The sequence below is a fragment of the Sciurus carolinensis genome, chromosome 18 (genome assembly GCF_902686445.1).
Source record: "Sciurus carolinensis chromosome 18, mSciCar1.2, whole genome shotgun sequence".
NCBI classification, from domain to species: domain Eukaryota; kingdom Metazoa; phylum Chordata; class Mammalia; order Rodentia; family Sciuridae; genus Sciurus; species Sciurus carolinensis.
The window spans coordinates 1,629,535-1,651,032 of record NC_062230.1 but is presented as its reverse complement, the minus strand read 5'-3'; the positions used below and the strand labels follow the sequence as shown (position 1 = coordinate 1,651,032).

General features: G+C 52.1%; 1 protein-coding gene across 1 annotated transcript in view; it reads left to right on the top strand.

The window, feature by feature from the left end:
* Galnt17 (polypeptide N-acetylgalactosaminyltransferase 17) overlaps window positions 1–21,498 on the top strand; it is a 392,012-nt gene that overhangs the window by 118,824 nt on the left and 251,690 nt on the right. The window contains exon 2 of the mRNA XM_047534202.1: window positions 12,143–12,326. Within this exon, the coding sequence (XP_047390158.1) occupies window positions 12,143–12,326 (184 nt within the window). The remainder of the gene's footprint in view (window positions 1–12,142; window positions 12,327–21,498) is intronic.

The window sequence follows — 21,498 nt, the reverse complement described above, 5'->3', positions numbered from 1 at the left end:
CACTTCAAGCACATAACAATGATTCATATCTCTGGGAATGGCAAATGCTGCATGAACAGTTCCACTAATGGACACAAATGTACCGCTGGCATTCTGGGCTTGGGGGGAGTCGCAAATCAGGGGCCCAGTAGTCATTAAAACAGTCTGGGACAGCATTCAGTGGGAGATGACCATGTGTTATGAATTGAATATTGTCCCCACAAAATTCAAATGTGGAAGCCCTCGCCTCTGATGTTCCACATGATGGCGTTTGATGGGGGGCTTTGGGAGGTGATTGGGTTCAGATGAAGTCATAAGAGGGAGGCGCGTCCTCGTGAGAAGAGGGAGTGGGGCTGGGTGTGGCTTGGTGGGGGGTGCGTGCTGGGCCCACAAGGCCTGGCTTCAGTTCCTGGCACCAAAGAGAGAGAAAAAATACAAGTGTCGACCACGTGAGGATGTGCTGAGGTCACTGTCCCTAAGCCCGCCAGGGCCCTCATCCCAAACCATCTGCCATCGCCTTAATCTTGGCCTTCCCGCCTCCAAGCAGTGAGGGGTAGGCTTCTGGGGTTCAGCCCCATCTGAGGTATTCTGTGATAGCAGCCTGCATGGACTGGGACACCAGCGGGCGGAGGCCTTGAAAACGGGTCATGTTGAGATGGCTGGAGGGGTGGGCATGTTGAGCCCAGAGAAGAGAAGATGTAAGGAAGGGTCATGTTCAAGCCCTGGGATATTTGAAAATCACCTGAAAGTGAAATTCCCTGCAGAGGTGTCGAGAGGGAAGAAAGACCGCTGGGTAGGAGAAAGCTTTTGCAGTTTTATCTGTTGGAGCGACCAACCAGGAATGTCCTGGCTCGCAGGCCAGGAGCTCCTTACTCCTGGGGGAAGGCAGTGCAGCCCGCACAGCTGTCTGTCTGAACGTCCTGCACAGACGGGTGTGGGCGGACCTCTTACTCCTCCCAGTTCCAGGGTCCAGGTTGGCTGGCAGGTGACCTGCTCTCCTGATAGGTAGGCACATTTTATGCACCTCTCTTCCACCAAGTCGCAGTGGATGCAGTTGAACTCTCAAGACTTGCTTTGAGATATTGAGGCTGGGGCTGGGGAGATAGCTCAGTCGGTAGAGCTAACGTGACCTTTGGGCATCATGTCTGAGAAGCCCTGAGGATGCTTCCGGACAGAAAATGTCAGAATCATTGTAATAACACAGTGGCCGCGAACGTCGAGACCATCATAATAATGCAGTGGTCCACAAACGTTTCCCCACCGACTCTTCTGTTCCAGTATCTCACCGTCTTGTTAGCGCTTCTTCGCGTATTCTGATAGGTGAAGGGTGAACCCCATTTCCTGGGCATCCCCCTGTTTACCTCCATCATGCTGGTTTCTGAATGAAGGCCTCACTCTCCAAGAGCACATGGAAGTCGGCCTGGAGTAAACCTGGAATTTTTGCTATTCCGCTTATGGCTGCGACTTCCTGACTAGCTTCATCAGCTCCCTGTACTCCATCCCCGGGGGCCTTGTGTAATCCTTCAGGAGTTACGGGGTCGCTCTGCAGAAACCCCCGCTGCTGCGTCCCTGGAAGTTGGGCCCTGGCATGCCCAGCTCTTCAGCTGGGGGCGTGGGGCTTGCTCCGCGCTGAGCTGCGCTGCCAACACCACAGGCGCTTTATGAGCGGAGATGGTCAGATTGCGTTTCTCTGCCACCTCCATCTGTTCTGGGGTTGGCCTGTCTACGGTGACCATCGTCCCTATTTCTGAAAGAGTGATGCTGGTTATCTGTAAACTCATAAGTTTAAGCTGTAGCCCTGGAGAAAGTTATGTTCTCCCTGCGTGGAGGAGCTGGGGAGGCGGCGGGCGCTTGATTTACACCTGGCTGTTTGTTTTCGCTGCCAGGATGGAGCCTTTGCAGCCTGGGCTGGATCCACGCAGACCTGGGCTGTTAGCGGGCATGACAGGCTGCCGGGATGTCAGGGCCCCTGTGGGGCAGGTGGCCCCAGCGAGACCCCTGCAAACAGTACCCTGCCTGACCTGCACCAGAAGCGAATTCCTGCGATTTCTAAAGTGGGGGTTGTTTTTATCGGTCGACTGAGAAAAGGATGAACTCTGGCGCCTGGCCTCCCAGGATGAGGGTGACTCCCGCGGTGGTCGCGCTTCTTTGGTGACAGTTGCTTCATTTCCTTCTTCCTGTTGCACAGGGCAACCTCCTTCTGTTTTCTTCCTGGAGGAAAAAAAAATCTAAGTTTTTCACCTCTGCATCCTTCTGGGCTAATTTTGGAGCACTTTGTTATCCCAGTTAGAATTATGCCAAAACTCCACAGTAAGAAGGGGCGCAGGGGCACATGCCTGTAATCCCAGCGGCTCTGGAGGCTGAGGCAGGAGGATCACGAATTCAAAGCCAGCCTCAACAAAAGTGAGGTACTAAGCAACTCAGTGAGGCCCTGTCTCTAAATAAATTACAAAATAGGGCTGGGATGTGGCTTCATGACTGAGAACTCCTGAGTTGAATCCCCGGTACCAAAAAAAAAAAAAAAAAAAAAGGAGAAATTGTGTTTTGCATTATTGTCTCTGCACGAGGTTCCTCTTCCGAAACACCTGCCTCCCTCTGCCGAGTCAGATGCCTCTTACTTTGTTCCATTTAGTAACATTTCTAATGTTCTTTTTATTGGTTGTTTCTAGGTAGACTGCAATATTTGTTGCTTTCCCAGTAGATTGTCTCTACTCGTCATATGCTCTCGCTGGTTCTTGCTGGAATAAGAAACGCGTGTCACCCGGGATCTCTGCCTGCTCCACTGGCCTCCATGCGGAGAGGCAGACTGGCTTCCTGCCTGGATACGCCAGTCCAGTGGCAGAGGCCACCTTGGAGGTCACAGTGCCCCTCTCTGCCTTCTCCAGGCCTGCTTCCTAACGGACAGCACCGCCCGGCTTTGCTGTCCCCAGCCAAAATCGCTCAGGAGGCGGCGCCAGAGGAGGAGGCAGAGATGCGTCCCCGCTGGAGGCCCAGCAGCTGCCGTCCCCCGTCCCCCGCTGCTTCTCCTCCCCTCTGCCTTGGCGACTTCCATGCCTCCACATTATCTATTCCAGAGGCCACAACTGCTGGGGCCAAAGAACAAGGGGCACGTTCAGAAAAGAAGCCACCTGGGTGTGTGGGGTCCCCGATGTGCCCAGGGGCAGAGTCCCCGTCAAGACCAGCTTGAGCCTTTTCCCGGGACTTGACCTGCTCTTCTGTGCCGACGTCTCTGGGGCTGCTAAGTAAGCACGTTGAGATGCCGGGGACATTCCCGCGGCTTTGTTGCCCTTGCTGGCTGGTGAAATTGGGGGGAAATGGGAGCGCGGACCAAGACGTGTATCGTTGGCGGCTCTGGTGCCGCGTTGCACGGTGAGGAGCGTCTTTCTGAGCTTGCTAAGCGGTGCCTTCTGTCGTGGAAGAAATGAGGGGGATCTCATCTCGTTAGAGCTGCGGTTCCCCGCGTCCCTGGCCGGGGCGGCGTGCCTTCCCAGCCCCGCTTTCTGTGTGGCTCTGGAGAGGTGCCCTCGCCGCCTCGGCCTGCGCGGGAGCCCGCGGGGTGAACACGGCTGAGACCTGTCGGCTCTGGGGTGGAATTTAACGACGGAGCCGAAGCTGCCTACCTGGGCCAGACAAAAGACACGCCCCACGGTCGAGAAAAAGACCTGCTGACCAAACCGGAGATGAAGGACGAGGGAGGATCAGAGGTTTTCCCCTTGAAGTTGCAGAGTTCCGTCCAGGTCTGACCTGCCCGCCTGACCGTCTCCTTCCTCGACCCTGGTGTCTTTAGTCTGTTTTCGGTTGCTGATCACGCAGCACCGCAGACAGGACAAGTTACACGGAAAAGAGGTTTAGTTTGGCGGCAGGTTCTAGTCCACATTGAGGGGCAGCTGCTGGTGATGGCCTTCCTGCTGGCAGGGGCCCCAGGCGGCGGGGTGAGAGTCGGGGACCACAAGAGCCGAGTGGCTTTTGTACCAGATGGGTTTTGAGCTGACCCATTCGTACATTGATCCATTCATAATGCAGTGGGCTGGTCCTCTGGAGAGAGCTGAGCCCGATTACCTCTGGAAGGCCTCACTCCTAAATATTTCATAATGGGGATTGGATTTCAACCTACGTTCCGGAGGGGACAGACCGTATTCAGACCCTAGCACCGGGGCCTGTTCTGGTGAGACCTTGGGGACTGAGTCTGTGGTTTATGAGGAAAGTCAGCAAATAGTGGAAAAGGAAAAGGAAGCATTCAAGCTGAAAGAGTAAAATCAAAAGAAAAAAAAGGATTTCATCATCTCGTAATCATCTTTTACAGTTATGTAATATTGCTGTGCCAGGGGAACACACCTTTAATCCCAGTGGCTCCGGGGGCTGAGGCAGGAGGATGGTGAGGTCAAGACCAGCCTCAGCAACTGAGTGAGACCCTGTCTCAAAATAAAAAATAAAAAGGGCTGGGGATGTGGCTCAGTGGTTGAAAACATCCCTGGGTTAAATCCCCAGTACTCCCCCCCAAAAATTAAAAATTAAAAATTCACTTAGGCAATATCAATGCCTTATGCCTCTCACAAGCAGGGAGCTTTGTGATCACGTAACCAGTGCCAGTGGAATCCACCTCGCATGTCACAGTGGAGAACTACCAGGTCCTTCGTGTGCCCTCCTCCAGCAGGAGCACATCCTCTGTTTCTGCTGTCCTTTGTAATTTTGTTAAGCTTTGATTTCTCAACTGGCTTTGACTATTTATTTAAAACTTTGTATAAATGGAATTTTTTGTCCCCTTGGCCATGAGATCTCCTCATTGGATACATGTAGTCCATCCATTTTTATTGCTGCATAGTATTCCTTTTTGTGACTATAATACCATTTATTCATGATTCTTCACTATGTTTTCAATGCTGGGTGCTTCCTTTTTGTGCAATTTCCTAGATTTAAATCATGGAGTAGTGGAAAGAGTCATGTGTGTGCGTGTGTGTGTGTGTGTGTGTGTGCACGCGGGGGGGTTGGGAAGAATTTCTTACTGTTTCCATCAGTTTTGGATGGTCAAATGATGAATTCTTCTGGGCCTCCGTTTGCTCATCTCTGTGGCAGTCATGGTTCTGCCTACCTTGCCTGTCTGGTAGAAAAATGGATCAAGAAGCATTTTAAAATCTTAAAGCCTAAACAGTCATCATCAATGGATGGGGAGAGGGTGGACAGACGGACTTCGGGAGACAAACAGGAAGCTTTGTCACGTGGTTCCTGCTCGGTTGCTTCCTCATTCCATAAGTCCCAGTTCCTTGACCTCCTGAAGTTCAGAGACAGTGAGAGAGCCTGTGTGCAGAGCAGAGAAGGAAGTCCAAGCTGGTGGTTCTTGCTCTCGACAGTGGGAATACAGTTGGCCTTCTACACTCATTCTGTGACCACAGAGTTAGCTAAGCACAGGTCAAACATCCCAAGGGGAAAACAATTAAAATAACCATATGACAAAAAAAAAAAAATGAGAGAGATAAAAGTGATACAGTGTAACAGCTATTGAGGTAGCGTTTGGACTGTCTGCAGCATGCTGAGCCGAGTGGAGGCAACTTGGAGCTCCCAAGGAGGCTGGCTGGGCGGTTCTACGCAGGAGGCTGGCCGGGCGGTTCCACGCAGGAGGCTGGCCGGGCGGTTCCATGCAGGCACGGTGCCTGCTATGCAGGGGAGCTGAGCATGCAGATGTTGTTCCACTGGCAAGGGGACCTGAAACTGACCCCCCAGGGACACAGAGGGACGACTGTGCACAAGAGGGCAGGTGCTCAGGGACTGCTGGGCATCCCTCCTTCCCTCCTTCTTGCCCCTGAAGAGACCCCTGGGCTTTGTACCAGGCCCTGCCCTCCGGCCTGGCGAGGCGTGGCTCCTGCCCTCCTCCTCTGCGATGCTCAGCGGGCAGGCGCCGTGGTCGGCCTTAGTGTCTGGCTCTGTCCTGTGCTGCCCGCCTTCTGCTGGAGCAGGTCCCTGCTGCGGAGGCTGGCGCTGTGCTTCTCGCAGCTCGAGGTCACTTCCAGGTGAAAACCCACTCGAGGGAACCAGGCTCTCCGACGGCTCTGTGGGCGCAGTGCTTCCCCTTCGTGGACTCCTTCCTTGCTCTCCAAAACCGTGTTATATATGTGAAATGTATTTAAAGCGTGTTCTCTGACTCTTGTTCTGATTTTAAAAGACCTTCAGACATTTGTCTGGGCCCCTAAAAGTGTCCTCGGACCTAGACATGGTGGCTGTGTCTCCTGCGGCAAATACTGAGCGTCCTGAGGGCAGCGTGGACCTGCTCGCTCTTTCTTTTTCTGTCTAGGCTTGAAGAAGTTGCTCCACCACTTCAGTTTATTTTCCTCCCTCCCTCCCTCCCTCCCTTCTTTCTTCCCTCCTCCTTCCCTCCCTCCTCCCTCCCTTCCTCCCTCCCTCCACCCCTCCCTCTCTCTCCCTCCCTCCTTAGTCCTTCCTTTGCTTCCTCCCTCCCTCCCTCCTCCCTCCCTTCCTCCCTTCCTCCCCCCCCTCTCCCTCTCTCTCCCTCCCTCTCTCCCACCCTCCTCCCTCCCATGTGAATGTACAAGCCATTCACTTTTGTTCCTTTGTTTATCACTGCTTTGAGTTTCCTCTCTCTCTCTTTTTAACTCCTTAGGCTAGAAGCTCACCTCATTAATTACTGGTCTTCCCATCCACATCCAAATGCCTGCATTAAGGCCGTATGGTTCCCTGTAAGTGCTGTGTCAGCATTATCCTATAAGTTTTGGGATACACTATTTCATGTTCTGTCAGTTTTATGCATTTTCTAATGTATGTATCATTTGACCCAAGAGTTATAGAAGTCTTTTTAAATTCCCCAAATACATGGGGTTTTGGTGACATTTTTATTGTTTCTGGATTTTTTATTGCTTTATGCTTAAAGATGATGGTATGCCAGAAAATAGAGATTTTCCTGAGGGCTCTCAGTTGTTTAAAGGTCTGTGTTCTCCTAAAGCAAATGAGTACTAGTTAGAAAGTCAGGTGCAGGGTCACTTAGATCAAGCCTGTTACTTCTGTGTTGTGTTCCTCTATATCTTCACTAAATTTCTGTCCTGATCTGTTGAGTACAAGAAATGGGTGGCTATTTCCCATTATCATTGTACATTTGTGGATTTCTCCTTGTAATGCTTTGAGTTTTTGCTGTGTCTATTTTGAAGTTATGTTGTTAGGTGCATGGTTGTTTATAATTCCTTATAGCTTTATGCTGAATTTTTACTGTTATCATTTTGCAGTGATGAAAGTATTGTATTTAATCCCTGTAAAGCTGTTTGCCTTAAAGCTTATTGCACCTTATGTTAATCAAACTACCCCAGATGGTTAGTATTTGTCTCTGTATATTTTTTCTATCCTTTTCCATTCCATTTTTTTTTATATTGGTTGAATTAGTTTCCTGTAACTGCCGTAACATATCACCAGAAACTTGGTAACTTTAAATAGCAGAAACTTACTCTCTCAGTTCTGGAGGTGGGAAGTTTCCAGAGGGCCACGGTCCCTCTGAGAACTCTAGGGAAGGAAGTGCATGTTTCTTTGCAGTGTCTTGGAGTTGCTGGAAGTGCTTGGTCTCCCTTGGTTTGTAGCTCATCCTTTAATATCTGTCCCATCATCAAATTGCCTTCTTCCGGTTGTATGTCCGTCTTTCTGTGTCTGTGTGCAGATTCCCCTCTCATAAGGACACCGATCATCTTAATCTTAATTGATTAGATGTCAAGGATCCTGCTCTGAGTACATACTAATTTTGAGGGGACACCCTTGGGCCCAGTACATTCACACTATAAAATCATGCAACATTTAAGGTACATCAATGGCATGAGACCCAGCACTTTCCCTGTGTCTTCCATCCAGCTTAAGAAATAAAACCTTGTGGACAGCTGCCTGTCCTCTGTGCGTCCCTCTGTCCTGGAGGTGCATCACCGTGCTCAGTCGTTCAGTGTGTGTTCTGAACAATGTCTGGCTGCCCTCCCCCGGTCCAATCCGTGCTTTAACTGGTGTCTCCGGTCCACCCACCCACAGTCGCTGATCTCCTTGGGTTCATATGTGCCATTGTAGTCTGCCCGGGCTGTTAGTTGTTGCCACTCTCCAACTGTTCCTAACTTTAAATGATTGGATTTTAATTGTTTTTTCTATTCTCACTAATAATTTGGGATTTATAATTTAAGTTAGATCTCTTCGATTTTAATGTGATACCTAACAAGATCTAAATTTAGCATCTATTTCATCCCAATTAGGCTGTTTTGATCTTCACCATTCCGTTTCATTTTCCGTGTTCTTATTTGGAACTCGAGTTTCACTTGGTCTCTTCTGCTCTGTCGCCCCGTCTCCTGTGATGTAGGAACGCTTGCTCAGACCCACAGATCCCTTTTTCCCCTGTTGCTTAGTTCTCACCCCTTTCTTTGGATATTGGTTTCCTCTGTTTTACACAGAGCTGTCCTCGAGTGTTGAGTTACTTCTGTTGTTTTGTTATGTGTCTGGGCTCTGTTTCTCCTTCACCCTCGTGTGGAGGCTGAGCTGGGTTCCCTAGGAGGGCAGCCACTTCTCTGCAGGGTGGAAGGCCGAGCCATGTCCTTGGGCTTCTGCCGTGATGGTGGGCTGTGTGCTCTGGGTCTGTTTGAACTTCTGTACCTGGTCTCTCCTCTGGGCCGCCCTTTGGTCTAGCTGGTGGTCTTTGGTATTCTGTCTTTAGCGACTGTGGTAGATGCACCCACTCTGGTTCACCCTGACCGTGGGAGTGTGGGTTCCCGTGTCCTCTGGAACACTCAGGGCCACCCTCCTCGGGCACGGCCTCACATTCAGCTGGTTGTCCTCCGCAACGCGTGGGCCTCCTCATCCTCTGCCAGCCTCCCTTGGTCTTCACTTCTTTCTTTCTTGTGTGTTACACATAAGTTTTCATATATCCTTCCACCTGTGAATTACTTAGCATCCTTCTTTCATTTCTCTTTATCAACTCATGATCACGTATGCACTGTGACGTCTCAATGCTGACTCCCTGCGATGGTCCAGTCAGGTGGTCAGTGGTTCCGCCAGCCTGAATGTCCATCACTTATTCATTGTGGGAACATTCCAAGTCCCCTCTTCTAGCTCTTTGAAGTATACGGTGCGCTGTTCTCCATGGCTGCCCTGTTGTGCCACGGGGCGCCGACCTGTCCTCCTGTCTAGCTGTGGTGTGGTGCCCCCGGCCCCCACCCCTCTCCCAGCCTCTGGGGTTCACGTTCTACTCTCGACCTCTATGGCGTTGACTTTTTTAGGTCACATCTGAGTGAGAGTCTAACATTCTTCATGGTGCATTAAATCTTTCTTTCCATGGGAAAATTTCTGATGGAAGTTTTCATTTGCTCCATGTGTTTCAGATCTGCTGGTTGTGATTTCGTAGGACCTTTCTCTATTTTAGGATGTGAATCCTTCCTTTGAAACTCCCCTGTGTTAGGGTCCATCCTTTCCATCTTGTTTTGTCTGAAGCTGTTAGCCTTCCGTGTCTGGTTCCTACGGATGTGACTTTTGTGACCTGGGGCAGCAGAGCCGTCCAGGGCTTTCTGCCTGGGTCTGTGGGGTCTGGGTGGGTGCTGAGTTCGGCTCTCAGCTGGCTCCTGCAGGATCCCTGAGCAGCCCTGTCCTGCTGTCCCGAGTCCCCTTCAGAGAGCGCAGGCTGGGACACAGGAGTGTGAGCTGGGTGAGGGGATTGAACCCCACGCTCCTTGGCCCGGGTCCCGGGGGTTTCTCTTTCTCCCCTTCTGGGCGCGTTCAGAGACCGTCGCCTGGATGGCGTCCTTGTGCTGGTCTTTGGGTTCATCCTAAGTAATTCAGCCCTTCTTCTGGGTGTTCCACTCCTGGGGTCCAGATTTTCACACAGTTTCCATTTCTCTCCCATTTATGGGACACCCATGCGCCGTGTGGGCTTGAGCTCCAAACAGTCTTGAATAAGCTCCAGGCTCCCATCTCAGCTCAGCAGCCACAGCCTGGGTCCCGACCAGCTCACCTCCAGGACGCGGCCGCGGACTGTGGACTGTTCCGTGCCACTTTATTGAGCACTTCTGGGTTTTACTGGGAAGGTTTTATGATGTTTGGCCCTCCGTCTGATCTTGCTGGAAACAGAATTGTCTGCCACAAAGGCTGTTGACGACTTTATTGGGGTGGCTTACGCACCCCGCCTCGTCGTCTCTCAATGCGTACAGCTTCGTGGGTTTTAGTGTGTGCACAGGGTTCCGCAACCATGCCTCTGACCCAGGACGCCCCTTCAGCTCAGGAACAACCCGAGCTGGCTGTCAGCCCTGCCTCCTGCCCGGCCCACCCGGCCCTCAGCAGCCGCTGGGTCATGGATTCTCCAGTCCATGTGTGGCACAGAGGCAGAACCATGTGTCGCATGCCCTGCGACCAGCATGTGTGCTTGAAGGTGCTTTCGGGCTTCGCCCTGCACCACATGGATGGCTGCTCCATCTCTCTCTTCCTGGCCAAACGACCTGTGTGCACCCAACACATTTCGTTCATCCTTTTCTCAGCCGACTGGCCGGGGCTGGTAGGTCTCATGCACACGTTTGTGGGCACACATTGGCGTTGCGTGGACCTGTGCCTGGCATGGCGTTGCTGGCGGGGGACCTGGCCTGTCGGGCAGCTGCTGAGCTTCCTCCAAGGGACCGCCCCTTTCCATTCCCAAGAGTCACGTTCTGCTGCCAGCCACGTGCAAGCTGGGCGCGGGGTCCGCTCGGGCCGTGGTGGGTGTTTGAGCACCGTCAGGAGCTGCTCCTGGAACATCAGGCCTGGGCTGTGACGAGGGAGAGGAGGAAGCGGCGGGTAATCCGCTCGGGCTGGTGGGGTGCCTGTCGGGTGCTGGTGGGAGGAGGCTGGGCTCCTGGAGGACACGTGGGGGCAGAGGGGGTGCCCAGGCAACAGAACCAGGTCCTGCATTGGTCTGAGCCGGGGCCTGGCCTTGGCTTTCCCTAACGTTTCAGAAAATACTTTCTGTTTTCAGAGAAGCGGGAAGAGGATGGGAGCCTCCCCGAGGCACGGTGGAGAACCGCGTGTGACGGGCGATTGGTTGGCTTGCACCCCGCACCCTGCCTGGGGATGCCACGTGGGGGTCGGTCCCCTCCGGGGAGCCTGGGGGAGCTGCTCACATCCCTGGCCCTTCTTCCTTTGTTGATGTTGGCAAGGAGAGGATACTGGAGATGGAAGTGTGTGTGTGTATGTGTGCTTATACATGTGTGTACGCGTGTGTGTGTGCATGTGCATGTTTGTGTGCACATGTGTATGTTTGTGCATGTGCACATGTGTGCATATATGTATGTGTGCATGTGTGTTCTTGTGTACATGCGTGTGCATGTGTACATGTGTGTGTACATGTCTGTGTTTGGGTGCGTGCCCGGAGTCGCTCAGGCATCTGGAATGGCCACAGGAACTCGAGGCGTGACGGCAGGACTTTTCTAGCTACGTAGTAAGCCCCTGGCTACTCCCGGCTTACCCACTGCCCAGCACTGCCGTGTGCTGGGGACGAAGGGGCTGGGCCCCAGCTCCCCGGGAGCCCACGTGGCTGCTGAGGCTCCCCTCCGGGGCTTTCCACCCTACTTAGCACGGTCGTTGCCCTCGTGGGTCTCTCCCTCTGTGGTTTATTCTCAAACACTCTGTGTTTCCTTTTACCATTTAGATGAAATTTAAATAGAACCATTAGGTAGGAGCTGTGTCAGGCTGTTGCAGGCTCTGAACTCCTGATAAAATCACTCTGCATGTCGCTCTCTGTTCAGGCGGAGCAGAAACCCCTGAGGCTCGGCAGCTACCTGCCGTTCGCTGTTCCGGGTCTGTGAGGTGCTGGCTCCTTCCAGCAGATCCAGGCTCGCTGTGGCTGCCCAGGGGAGAGGGCAGCAGGTGGGGCGAGCCAGTCCACCCCATTCCCACGGTCCCTGGCCCTCGATCTCCCATTCAGGTGGACTCCATGCCACTGACCCCTGTCCACCTCGGCTCCCTAAAGGAGCTTGGATCCCAGCGCACCCTGGCTTCCACCCTCCTCTGCACAGGAACGTCTCCGGGGTTTCTATGGGGCTCCTCCCTGGGATCCATACGTTGAGGACGGGATTTTTTTCTGTGACAGCTGATGCTACATTTTTCCCTTGAAGCTCCACCTGAGATGGACGCCTCTGGGTACCGTGGCTTTTCTGATCATTCTCTTTCCCCTCTTTTCCAGGCTTATCCAAATCCCTTGGGCTCATCGAAGGTTATGGTGGGCGGGGCAAAGGGGGCCTTCCTGCTACCCTCTCCCCGGCTGAAGAGGAAAAAGCCAAGGGCCCCCACGAGAAGTACGGCTACAACTCCTACCTCAGTGAGAAGATCTCACTGGACCGCTCCATCCCCGATTATCGTCCCACCAAGTAAGTTCTGGTGCCTTAGAGGAGTGGTTGGGTCTCCGGCCGGGCTGGACGCTGGGTCTGTGGCTTTTCCTCCTGGGCTTTGTAACTGGCAAGTCTCCTCCAGTTGGTCAGCCGAGGACTGCGGTTGCTTGTGAAATACTCACTAAATAAAAAGTGAAATGCCATAAGAGTGATCCAGAAACAGGAAGGTTCTCAGGACAAAACGCTCGACGCTTTGAAGCGTCACTGTTACCCCATCACCAAACATGGCGGCTGCTGAAGTTGGGGTATTAGCGTTGAGTCTTCTTTCTATTCGGAGTTTGCACCTATGATGTACTGATTTGATCATTTTTTACTGGACATCAGATCATGAGCATTTGGGGATATTATTAATTATGGAAATTATTTCCATTGTTGGGAATTTAGGCTGTTTTCAGTTTTTCATGGTTTTATATATAGCATGAACATTTTCCTCATTCATAGCTTTATGGGCATGGATTTGGTATTTATTTTCTTCATTCCACATTTCCAAAGGTATAATCCTCATGTCACAGTGTAGGAATAGTTTTGGAGGCTCTAGAGGTATATTGTATTATTTTCCTCCAAAAAATTGCTGGCAATTTTAGTTTTACTGGAATTGTATTAAAGCCTTCTAATACTGTGTCCTAGCATTTAAAAACCGATTTTCCAGGTTGATAGGCAAGAAAGTGCTTCCCGTTATTGTTTCAAGTTACACCTTTTTTTGTTTGAAATTCTTGACTTTTAAAAGGTGTGGTTGCATCTTGGTTGGCGAATGGGAGGTTTCTGTTCTGTGCTCTAAAACATAGGAAGTATTTTCTTTGTGAAATAGAGAAAGTTTGCATGTAACATCTAAGTACCAGAGAAAAAGCCCCTATTTTCCAGGTGAGACTCCACCCAGCTTCTCCGAGTCTCCATTTTCTGTTAGATTTGTAGTGTCTCTTTTTTCCATTTAGATTGTGCCCTTGCTTGGAGCAGATTATTTCCTTTTCAAATGGATTTTGTGCAAATCAGTTAAGTATCCTGGTTACTGAGAAAAATAAATTCAAGATAAAGAAAATTATCTTAAATGGATTTAAAATTGCAGCATTAGCTGAGAAACCTGTTAAGTCTCTCTCTCTGCCTAATAAGCATACATTCGTTTTGAATCACTAGGAAAACATGCATCACCCCTGTTGCAAACTCTTCTGTGTTCCTGCCTTGCTCTGAAAAACATCTGGCTGTTTTCATTTCCTGGTGTTCTCTGATTAGCCTTTCTTGTTTGGATGTTGGCAAATAGACGTGGCCATTTTTTTTTTTTTTAAATGAAATTGCCTACAAAGCAGGGAACTCTAAGTGGGTAAGTTGAACAAATATTAGTGAGTACCTACTGTGTGCCTCTGGTTTTCCCCACAGTTGTGGTAGAGCAGTAGTGGAGACTCGGTTCTGGCCTGCTGATTTCCCGTCTAGGGAGGGGACAGACGTCCTCCAGCAGGTCCTCTCAGCACAAGCTGAGCTGTGCGCCGGGCTCCGCTGGAGACACACACACAATGTGGGGGGGCATCTGAGCATCTCCTGCTTGAGATGAGGCCTGGCCTAAATCTTGAAGGACAATTAAGGGTTACAAAATTGGAGAGGCAGGGGTCAGGGTGGACCACAGCACAGCAAGAGCACTTGTCCTGGGAGGACGGCTCAGTATTGCTGCGCGATGTCACATAGCATCGTGAACTTACCACTTACCTCTGGTCCCCTCCGAAACTACTAAAATGAAAGGGACAGAGAAAATGGGACCCACCAGGGAAAGCTAAGCAGGTTAGGTGACTGTGTTGCAGGAAAGAAATTCTGGGGAAGCTCAGAACTGACCTCTGCAGGAGGAGGGTAGGCAGGAGGGTGAGCCTGGAACTGGAGGTGGCCATAGGTGCATGTCCTTGTCCTCGTGCGGCTCTGCAGAGCCGGGAGTGCCCTTCCCACCTGCCAGAACTCGGGTTCGAACTACATCCATCCTGCAGTTCGGAGGAGGCGCGCTGTGTGGGGAGGCTGTGTGGCCTCCTCGTGCCGCCTGGCTCTCAGACCCCACCTGAGTGAAGGGTGCGCCTGGAGGAAACGGCCAGCTTAGGGGAAAGGCCAGGGGCCTGCCAGTGGGTGGACACCCGTGGCAATTGGGTGTTGACGGGGTCCAGTCGTAAAGCCCGTCCTTCATCACAAAGCTGTGTTGCTGGAAAATCAGGAGGAGAGACGGTCCGGGCGTCTCAGCAGTCCCTGTGGTGAGTGAGCCTGACGGTAACAAGCACCAGTGACAGTGGCAAGCGGAAGGACATCGAGAGGAAACAGGCCGCAGACCTGCAGACTGACAGGCTCGGACCACGGGACGCTCTGTTGTGCTCTGTCTACGAAACAAGGAAATAAAGCTGTGTTATGCTTGTAATCAGAATAAAATGAATTTTGGAAGTTAAAAATTAGATGGGAATAAATAATTCAGTACACGTTTGGAAGATGGAATAGAGGAAAACTTTTAAGAAATGGAGAAAAAGATGAAAAGCAGGAGAGGGAAGATCAGAACAATTAGCTCAGCCCAGTAGGCTCAGTGCCCATGGGTGGGAATGTTGGAGAGAACAAGGGAGATGGTCAGACAAAGACACAGGAGCGTTTCCTGCACCGCGGGCCTGGAGCCTTCAGGTGACCAGACTCCATGTGGCAACTCTGTGATCCACGAGACGCAGAAAACTGAACCCACGTCCAGACGCCTAAACGTAAGAGTTCAAAACAGCTTAGATGAACAACACATCCTCCAAGTTTTGTGAGAGGAAATGCAGATCAAATAGGGTTGGCATTGGATTTTTGCACAGCAACGTTAGAAACTAAACAGTGCAGTGCCTAAATCATTTCCAGAAAAAAAAATTATTTCCAGCTTGGAGTTCTCTAGGCAGCCGGAGGACTTGAGCCAGGAGCAAGTGCATAGGAAGTGCAGGGAAGTTTGGCAGGGTCTCCGCAGATCCACCTCCCTGGCAACCTGTTCTCAGGAAGCTACTCCAGCATGTGCTCCAATAAGACAAAGAGGGACAGGAGAGGAAGACGAGGACTCTAGGAAACAGGGGGAGCAGTGAAGACAGATCCCAGGGAGGTACCGAGGGCTGGTCCGGGGGGCTGCGGGACCAAGAGACCTGCCAGCCCACGGTTCTAGGATGTACCACAGGAAGAGGGAAGGGGAGGGATTAAGTTGCTTGCCTAGTTGTTTGAATGCAGGAAGATTATTTTAAGCATTGTTTCAAAAGATTTGGGACTGTTTACTGAAAACATAGAAAACGAGGCTTGCAGATAAAAAAGCAAAACAACTATAACTACAGAAAACAAAACAAAAGTCCTCCAAGAAAAGGCGATGCTGTCTACTCCACGGCTCAGCTGTGAACGGCATAATGATACAAATGTAGACGTTGCATATTGATTTAAACACAAATTATGGTATAATTATGTTGGAAGAAGGAGGCAGAGTGTGGATGAGGTTTGGGTACCGAAGGAAGTTAAATCTTCCACCTTTTGTAACAGAAAATTGATGGAAAATGTTGGAGAAATGGCGACACCAGTCCTTGTTGTTTAGAAACACGGAGATTACAGAAGTGGCATGAAACTGTTTTTGTTTGAATAAAATTTCCATTAAGCCATAAGCATAAATCTACCCAAAAAATTGAAGTGCAAGGTAGGGTGAACGTGCGGTGCAAGAAAGAGCCGGAGAACTAGGCCAAATGACGTGGTCACGTTTGCCTTTTTAGATCATTCCGGCAGCTCAGTGTTGGGTGAGTTTGACAGTGGAATTTGAAGATGAATTTGCAAGCTTGCCCATAGGCCACTCCTGGTAACCAAGGCCACTACTGTGAATTCTGAGTGCCAGAAAAAGTTACCAGAATCACCTTTGCTAATTGAAAATTAAACCTTGCCATCCAAGGGTAGCCAGGGCCTTTGTAAGGGGCCTCTCTGATATCTGAGCCCTGAGCCCTGGGGACATGAAGGGAGGCAGCTGCCTGGGGCTGTGAACGCTTCCTTCCATGGGAGAAATTGTCCCCTGAGGGCAGGATCCTCTGGTTAAGCCCCAGCGGGGTTTAGAGAGGGTTTAAGCAGATGCACTTCCCTGCCATTCGGAACAGACCCTCAGGTGCTTTAATTCCTGCTATTCTATCACTACATGATGCTCGGAGAAAATCGTTTCCCTGATAACTGTGAACAGTTTTTAGGTAGTAGTGAAATTAACTGTTTACCTGTCATGTTTCACACAAATGGATCCCAAACTGTTCTTCTCCATTTTATTCTCGTTCTGAGAGTCTTTGCCTTCCACCGGACAGACCTTTTAAATGTGTATGAATCTCCAAGTGTCAATCTTTCCATTTTCATTTCCTCGCTGCTTTCAAGCTGAGAGAGATGGCATCCCTCAGAACACTTATAAATATTCGATTCTGCTGTGTTGCTCTTCTGCGTATTTCACTCTCCATCCACCGTGCGTTTATTTTGGAATACGGTGCAGGCGTGCGTCTTGTTCCAAATGTCTGTACGTCTCTTTGCAAAACAGTCTTCTCAAAATAATTTTGTAAGCAGCCCTTCTATTTCTCTTATTCGAAGATGCTAAATGCCTCACAGTTTATGCTCTTTATGTTTAAACAGGTTTATTTTCTAGGCTCTGTGCTGTTCTTCTGGTTCTATCCCCCCACCCCTTTTCTTTCTGTTTTAATGGAATCGTTCACAATGATTGCTTGACGGACTCTTCAATCTGCCAGGCGGGGCTGGCCCTACAGAGAGCAGCCAGCCAGGCCTGGGCTCCCTGGGCAGGGACAGGTGGCTGCTGGAGTCCTATGGGCCCCCCTCAGAGGACCTCGGAAGCCAGTAGAGGAGCCAGCGGCTCTTGGGGAGGCAAATGCGGGCAGAGGTGGCCTCGGGCTGTGGTTCCTCCACTGCAGCCTACTTCCTTACCAATCCACAGGATGCTTGTGCGTACGTTTCTCTGTGTTGGGAGCCTTCAAACTCCTTTCTTCCAGTTCCCTCTGCAAAACATGAACTTTGGTGAGCTGTGGTCACTCTGCTGTGCTGTGGAACTACTGGAACGCCTTCCTCCTAACTATGTTCTGGTACCAATCATCCACTGCCCTCTCTTGCCGCCACCAGTGAGACCAAACTCTCGGGTCTGGCGAGGGGCGAAGGGGGATTGGAAAATAAAGATTCACAGACACGGATCTTGAAGATTAAACTGGGACCAGGTGGAACTCTGCTCTCTGATGGGGATGCAGATCTAAAGAGTTACGCCAGCAATCTTTATTTATATGTGCCTCATTATCAGGTTAAAGACTATGCCACCATTATTCTTGGTATTGAGGAAAGTTACAGAGACCAGGACATCCATGTAGCTTTTCCACAGTTGCAATCCACAGTTGCAAAGTGCTCTCTGTGTGGCTCTCAAGAAAGTCCACTGTTAACAGTTACTGTAAGGCGGCAGGAACCTGGGAAGCGGAACTGGTGAAACACTGTGGCTGTCTAGATAAGAGTTCCTTCCTTCCCGGAGCTGTGCGCCTGAGATCAAGGTCAGAGCTGGTAGGACCCTTGCACAGCCTCCATGCAGGGCATTGCCACAGCAGCCAGGCATCCTGTGCCCTTGCACAGGAACATTCCCAGGCACCGGGCATGCCACAGCCATGAGGTCACCAGAGACCCCAATCTCAGTCACTGCCCTCCCATCCTCTGATACTCCTCTCAACAGTCTCTCGAACTCCCCACGTCCTTCTCAGCGGCTGGTGTCTGTCTTCTACTCTCTACTTCCATGAGGTCAGCTTTTCAGCTTCTGCATATGGTGAGATCAGGCAGTGTCTGTCGCTCTGTGCCTGGCTTATCACACTTAACATAACCATCTCTCCGGTTCCATCTCTGTTGTGACAGGATTTCATTTCTATGGATGTATAATATTCCACTGAGCCGATACACCACCTGTCCTGTATCCTTTTGTCTGTCAGTGGACATCTCGGTTGATGTCACACCTTGGCTGTTGGAAAACCACCACACTCGAGGTTGGGGTGTGACTGTCTCCTCCACGTACTGATTCATTTCCCTGAACGCATGCCCAGTGGTGAGGTCGCTGGGTCATGTGCTAGCTCTACTTTTATTTCTGAGGAGCCTCCATGCTGGTCTCCGTAATGTTCTGCTGCTTTCATTCCCACAAAGGTGAATACGTGTTCCCCTTTCTCTGCATCCTCGCCAGCCTCGGTTTTTGCTGTGTCTTCTTGGACCACCGTCTAGCCCACTGGAAAGGGGTGCGATGATGGTCTGTAGTTCCCTGGTGGTCCGCCATGGTCAGCTCTCTTCTTGCACTCGCCGCAGGCTGTTGGTTGTCTTCTTTTGAGAAAGGTCTGCTCAGCTCATCTGCCCATGTTGGTGGTCGTGTTCGGGTGCTGGCTGTTGAGTTCCCTGAGTTCCCTGTGCATTCTGGATTCTGGCCTTTGTCCGAGAAGCTAGAAAACACGGCCCTCTGGCCTGAGCCGTCTCCTCGCTTGGTCGTTTCCTCTGCTGGGCAGAAGCCTCCTCCTTGGATATAATCCCTGTTGGGTCTCTTTGTCTTGTACTTTGGGGCTTATAAACGATAATTGCCTGTCCCGACGTCTGGACACGTTTTCTCAGAGCGGGTTCATGTTTTACACTCAGGACTGGTCAGCGTCGAGCTGCTCCCACCCCCAGTGAGAGGTGGGCTGGTTCCCGTCCCCCGAGGTGGGTGTCCGGGGCGCCCGGCACACCTGCTGAGGAGGCCCTCCTCTCTCCTTCCCCTTCTCCTTTCTCGGGTGTTTCTGGCGCCCTCACTGGGGTCCGCTGACTGCACGTCTGCACGTCCGTGGATGTTGCTGGGATGCAGCTGCAAAGGAAGAGGAGGCTTTCTGAGTGCAGCAACACGGACCCGAGACACGACATCTGGATTTATAAGCAGGAGGCCAGAGGAGAGACGGAAGATAAGGCAGAAGAAGCTGCCGTAAATCAGGCCCGGGCTTGGAGGGGGCGGGTGTGGGGCTTCACAGGGTCTCCATGCTGATTCTAGCAAGCACCGAGGGTTTCCCTGCTACTGGGCCACCCTCACCACATCGCAGGGTCACCAGGCAGGCAGGGGCACTGACCCACCTCCAGGGAGACAGCAGCCGGCCTGGCTCCGGGGCCACCGGGCCGCTTCCTCACCCATCAAGCTCAGGCGCCTTCATGAGAAGCCCTGGGCTCCTCTCTGGTGCTGCCTCGTAGGAGGCTGGCTCTCAGGAACCCCAGGCGAGTGTGCTGACGCTGGGTCCGTTTGTGGCTTCCATCTGTGGTCCCCGTGCTGTCCCACGGTCTGCGTTTCCGGTCTCAGGCCTGAGTCGTGCTGTCTTGTGGGTGGGAGATGGTGTATCGCGACAAGCCCAGCGTTTTTCTATTTGGCTCAAGATGGAGTTGGCTACTCAGGGTCTTCTGTGAGTCCCGTGAATTTAGGATCTTTTTCTGGTTTTGTGCAGAACGCCCCTGGCATTTGGTGGGATCGACTTTGGTCTTCAGAGCGAGCAGGAAGGTTCCCTCTGCAGATCAGGCAGGGCGCATGCAGGACCGAGTGGCGCAGCGGCGAAGGCCAAGCCCACCCTCCAGGGGAGGCGGCTCTTGCAGAGGGGCTTCCATCCAGCTCTGGTTCAGGGCAGCGGAAAGGTGTTGGATTTGGGGGTCGGGGAGCTGCAGACCTCTAGGGGAGCAGGGCGTTTTCAGGTGAACGAGGGAGGAACGTCTCCAGCGGGAAGAGGAGGCTGGGTCCTTAGTGCGTCCGGTCCCAGCCCCGTGTGGGTGGGGCTGTGTCCTTGTCACGGGGTGCCAGCACAGGGCTTGAGCGAGGTGGTCTTAGGTTGCAACCCTCCCACTCAGGTTGACCAGCCGCCTGAGCTGGGCCAACACCAGCAACCGGTCTTCTGCACTGGCCTGGGGTTCCTGAGAGCCAGCCTCCTACGCGGCAGTGCCAGAGGGCAGCCCAGGGCTTCTCACGACGGCACCTGAGCGTGAGGGTGTGCTGCCGGCGTGTGAGCAAGGAAGCGACCTGATGGCCCCGGAGCCAGGCCGGCTGCTGTCTCCCTGGAGGTGGGTCAGTGCCCCTGCCTGCCCAGTGACCCCGCGATGTGGCAGAGGGTGGTCCAGCAGCAGGGAAACCCTCGGTGCTTACTAGAATCAGCATGGAGACCCTGTGAAGCCCCACACCCGCCCCCTCCAAGCCCGGGCCTGATTTATGACAGCTTCTTCTGCCATTATCTTCCGTCTCTCCTCTGGCCTCCTGCTTATAAATCCAGATGTTGGGTCTCAGGTCCGTGTTGCCGCACTCAGAAAACCTCCTCTTCCTTTGCAGCTGCATCCCAGCAATGTCCGAGGCGCTGCAGGCGTGCAGAGATGTCTTTGGGCCGCCTCGTGCCCGAGCGGCGGGCAGATGCGTGTCGGGGACAGGAGTGGCATCCAGGCTGCACTGGGGCTGTAGGGGTCATCCCCACGCACCGGCCACCCAGACTGAGTGTGCGTGCGAGCCGTGCTGGTGGAGGGGTAGTGTCCTGAGCAGTGGGCAGTGGGCCGGGTCTGCGCTCCGGTCAGCAGCCGACTCCAGATCCCTGACCCTGGTTATGGTCCCTGGGGCTGGGCCTTTTCTGTCTGAGTCATTCCCAGCGGTAGAACCTACGTCTCCCAGGCTGGTTTGTAAGGAGAGAGGAAGTCTAGAATCCGAGGTGGAACTCTCTCTTTCATAGGCTGGGCGCAGAGGGTAGCCGTCCAATAAATGCCTGTTGGTTGAAATAATAAATAGGCGCACGCTCAGGACTGCCTCAGAATCACTCCCCACAGCAATTATTCCCTTTTATTGACTGCCTTTTATGTTTTTGTCACGGTGCCGCATGTTTTATTGATCTCATCTAGATTTAACCACCCTCTGAAGTGGCTGTTACCGTCTCTGCTTTATAAACGAGGCCAGGCTTGCAGAGGTTACGCAGCCTGCCTGGGGTCCCACGGCGAGTGTGGGGTCTGTGTCAAACCCTGCTCTGCGTGTGCCCGGGGCCCAAGGACAGCCCGCCACACCGCCAGGTTGCTGTGGGCACAGCCCGTCTCACTTTCCATGCCTGCAGGACAGAACCTTCTCCTTTACACTGTTTTGCCAGGCAGAAAAGAAATTCTGAGTCTTTGAGAAAGAGGACAG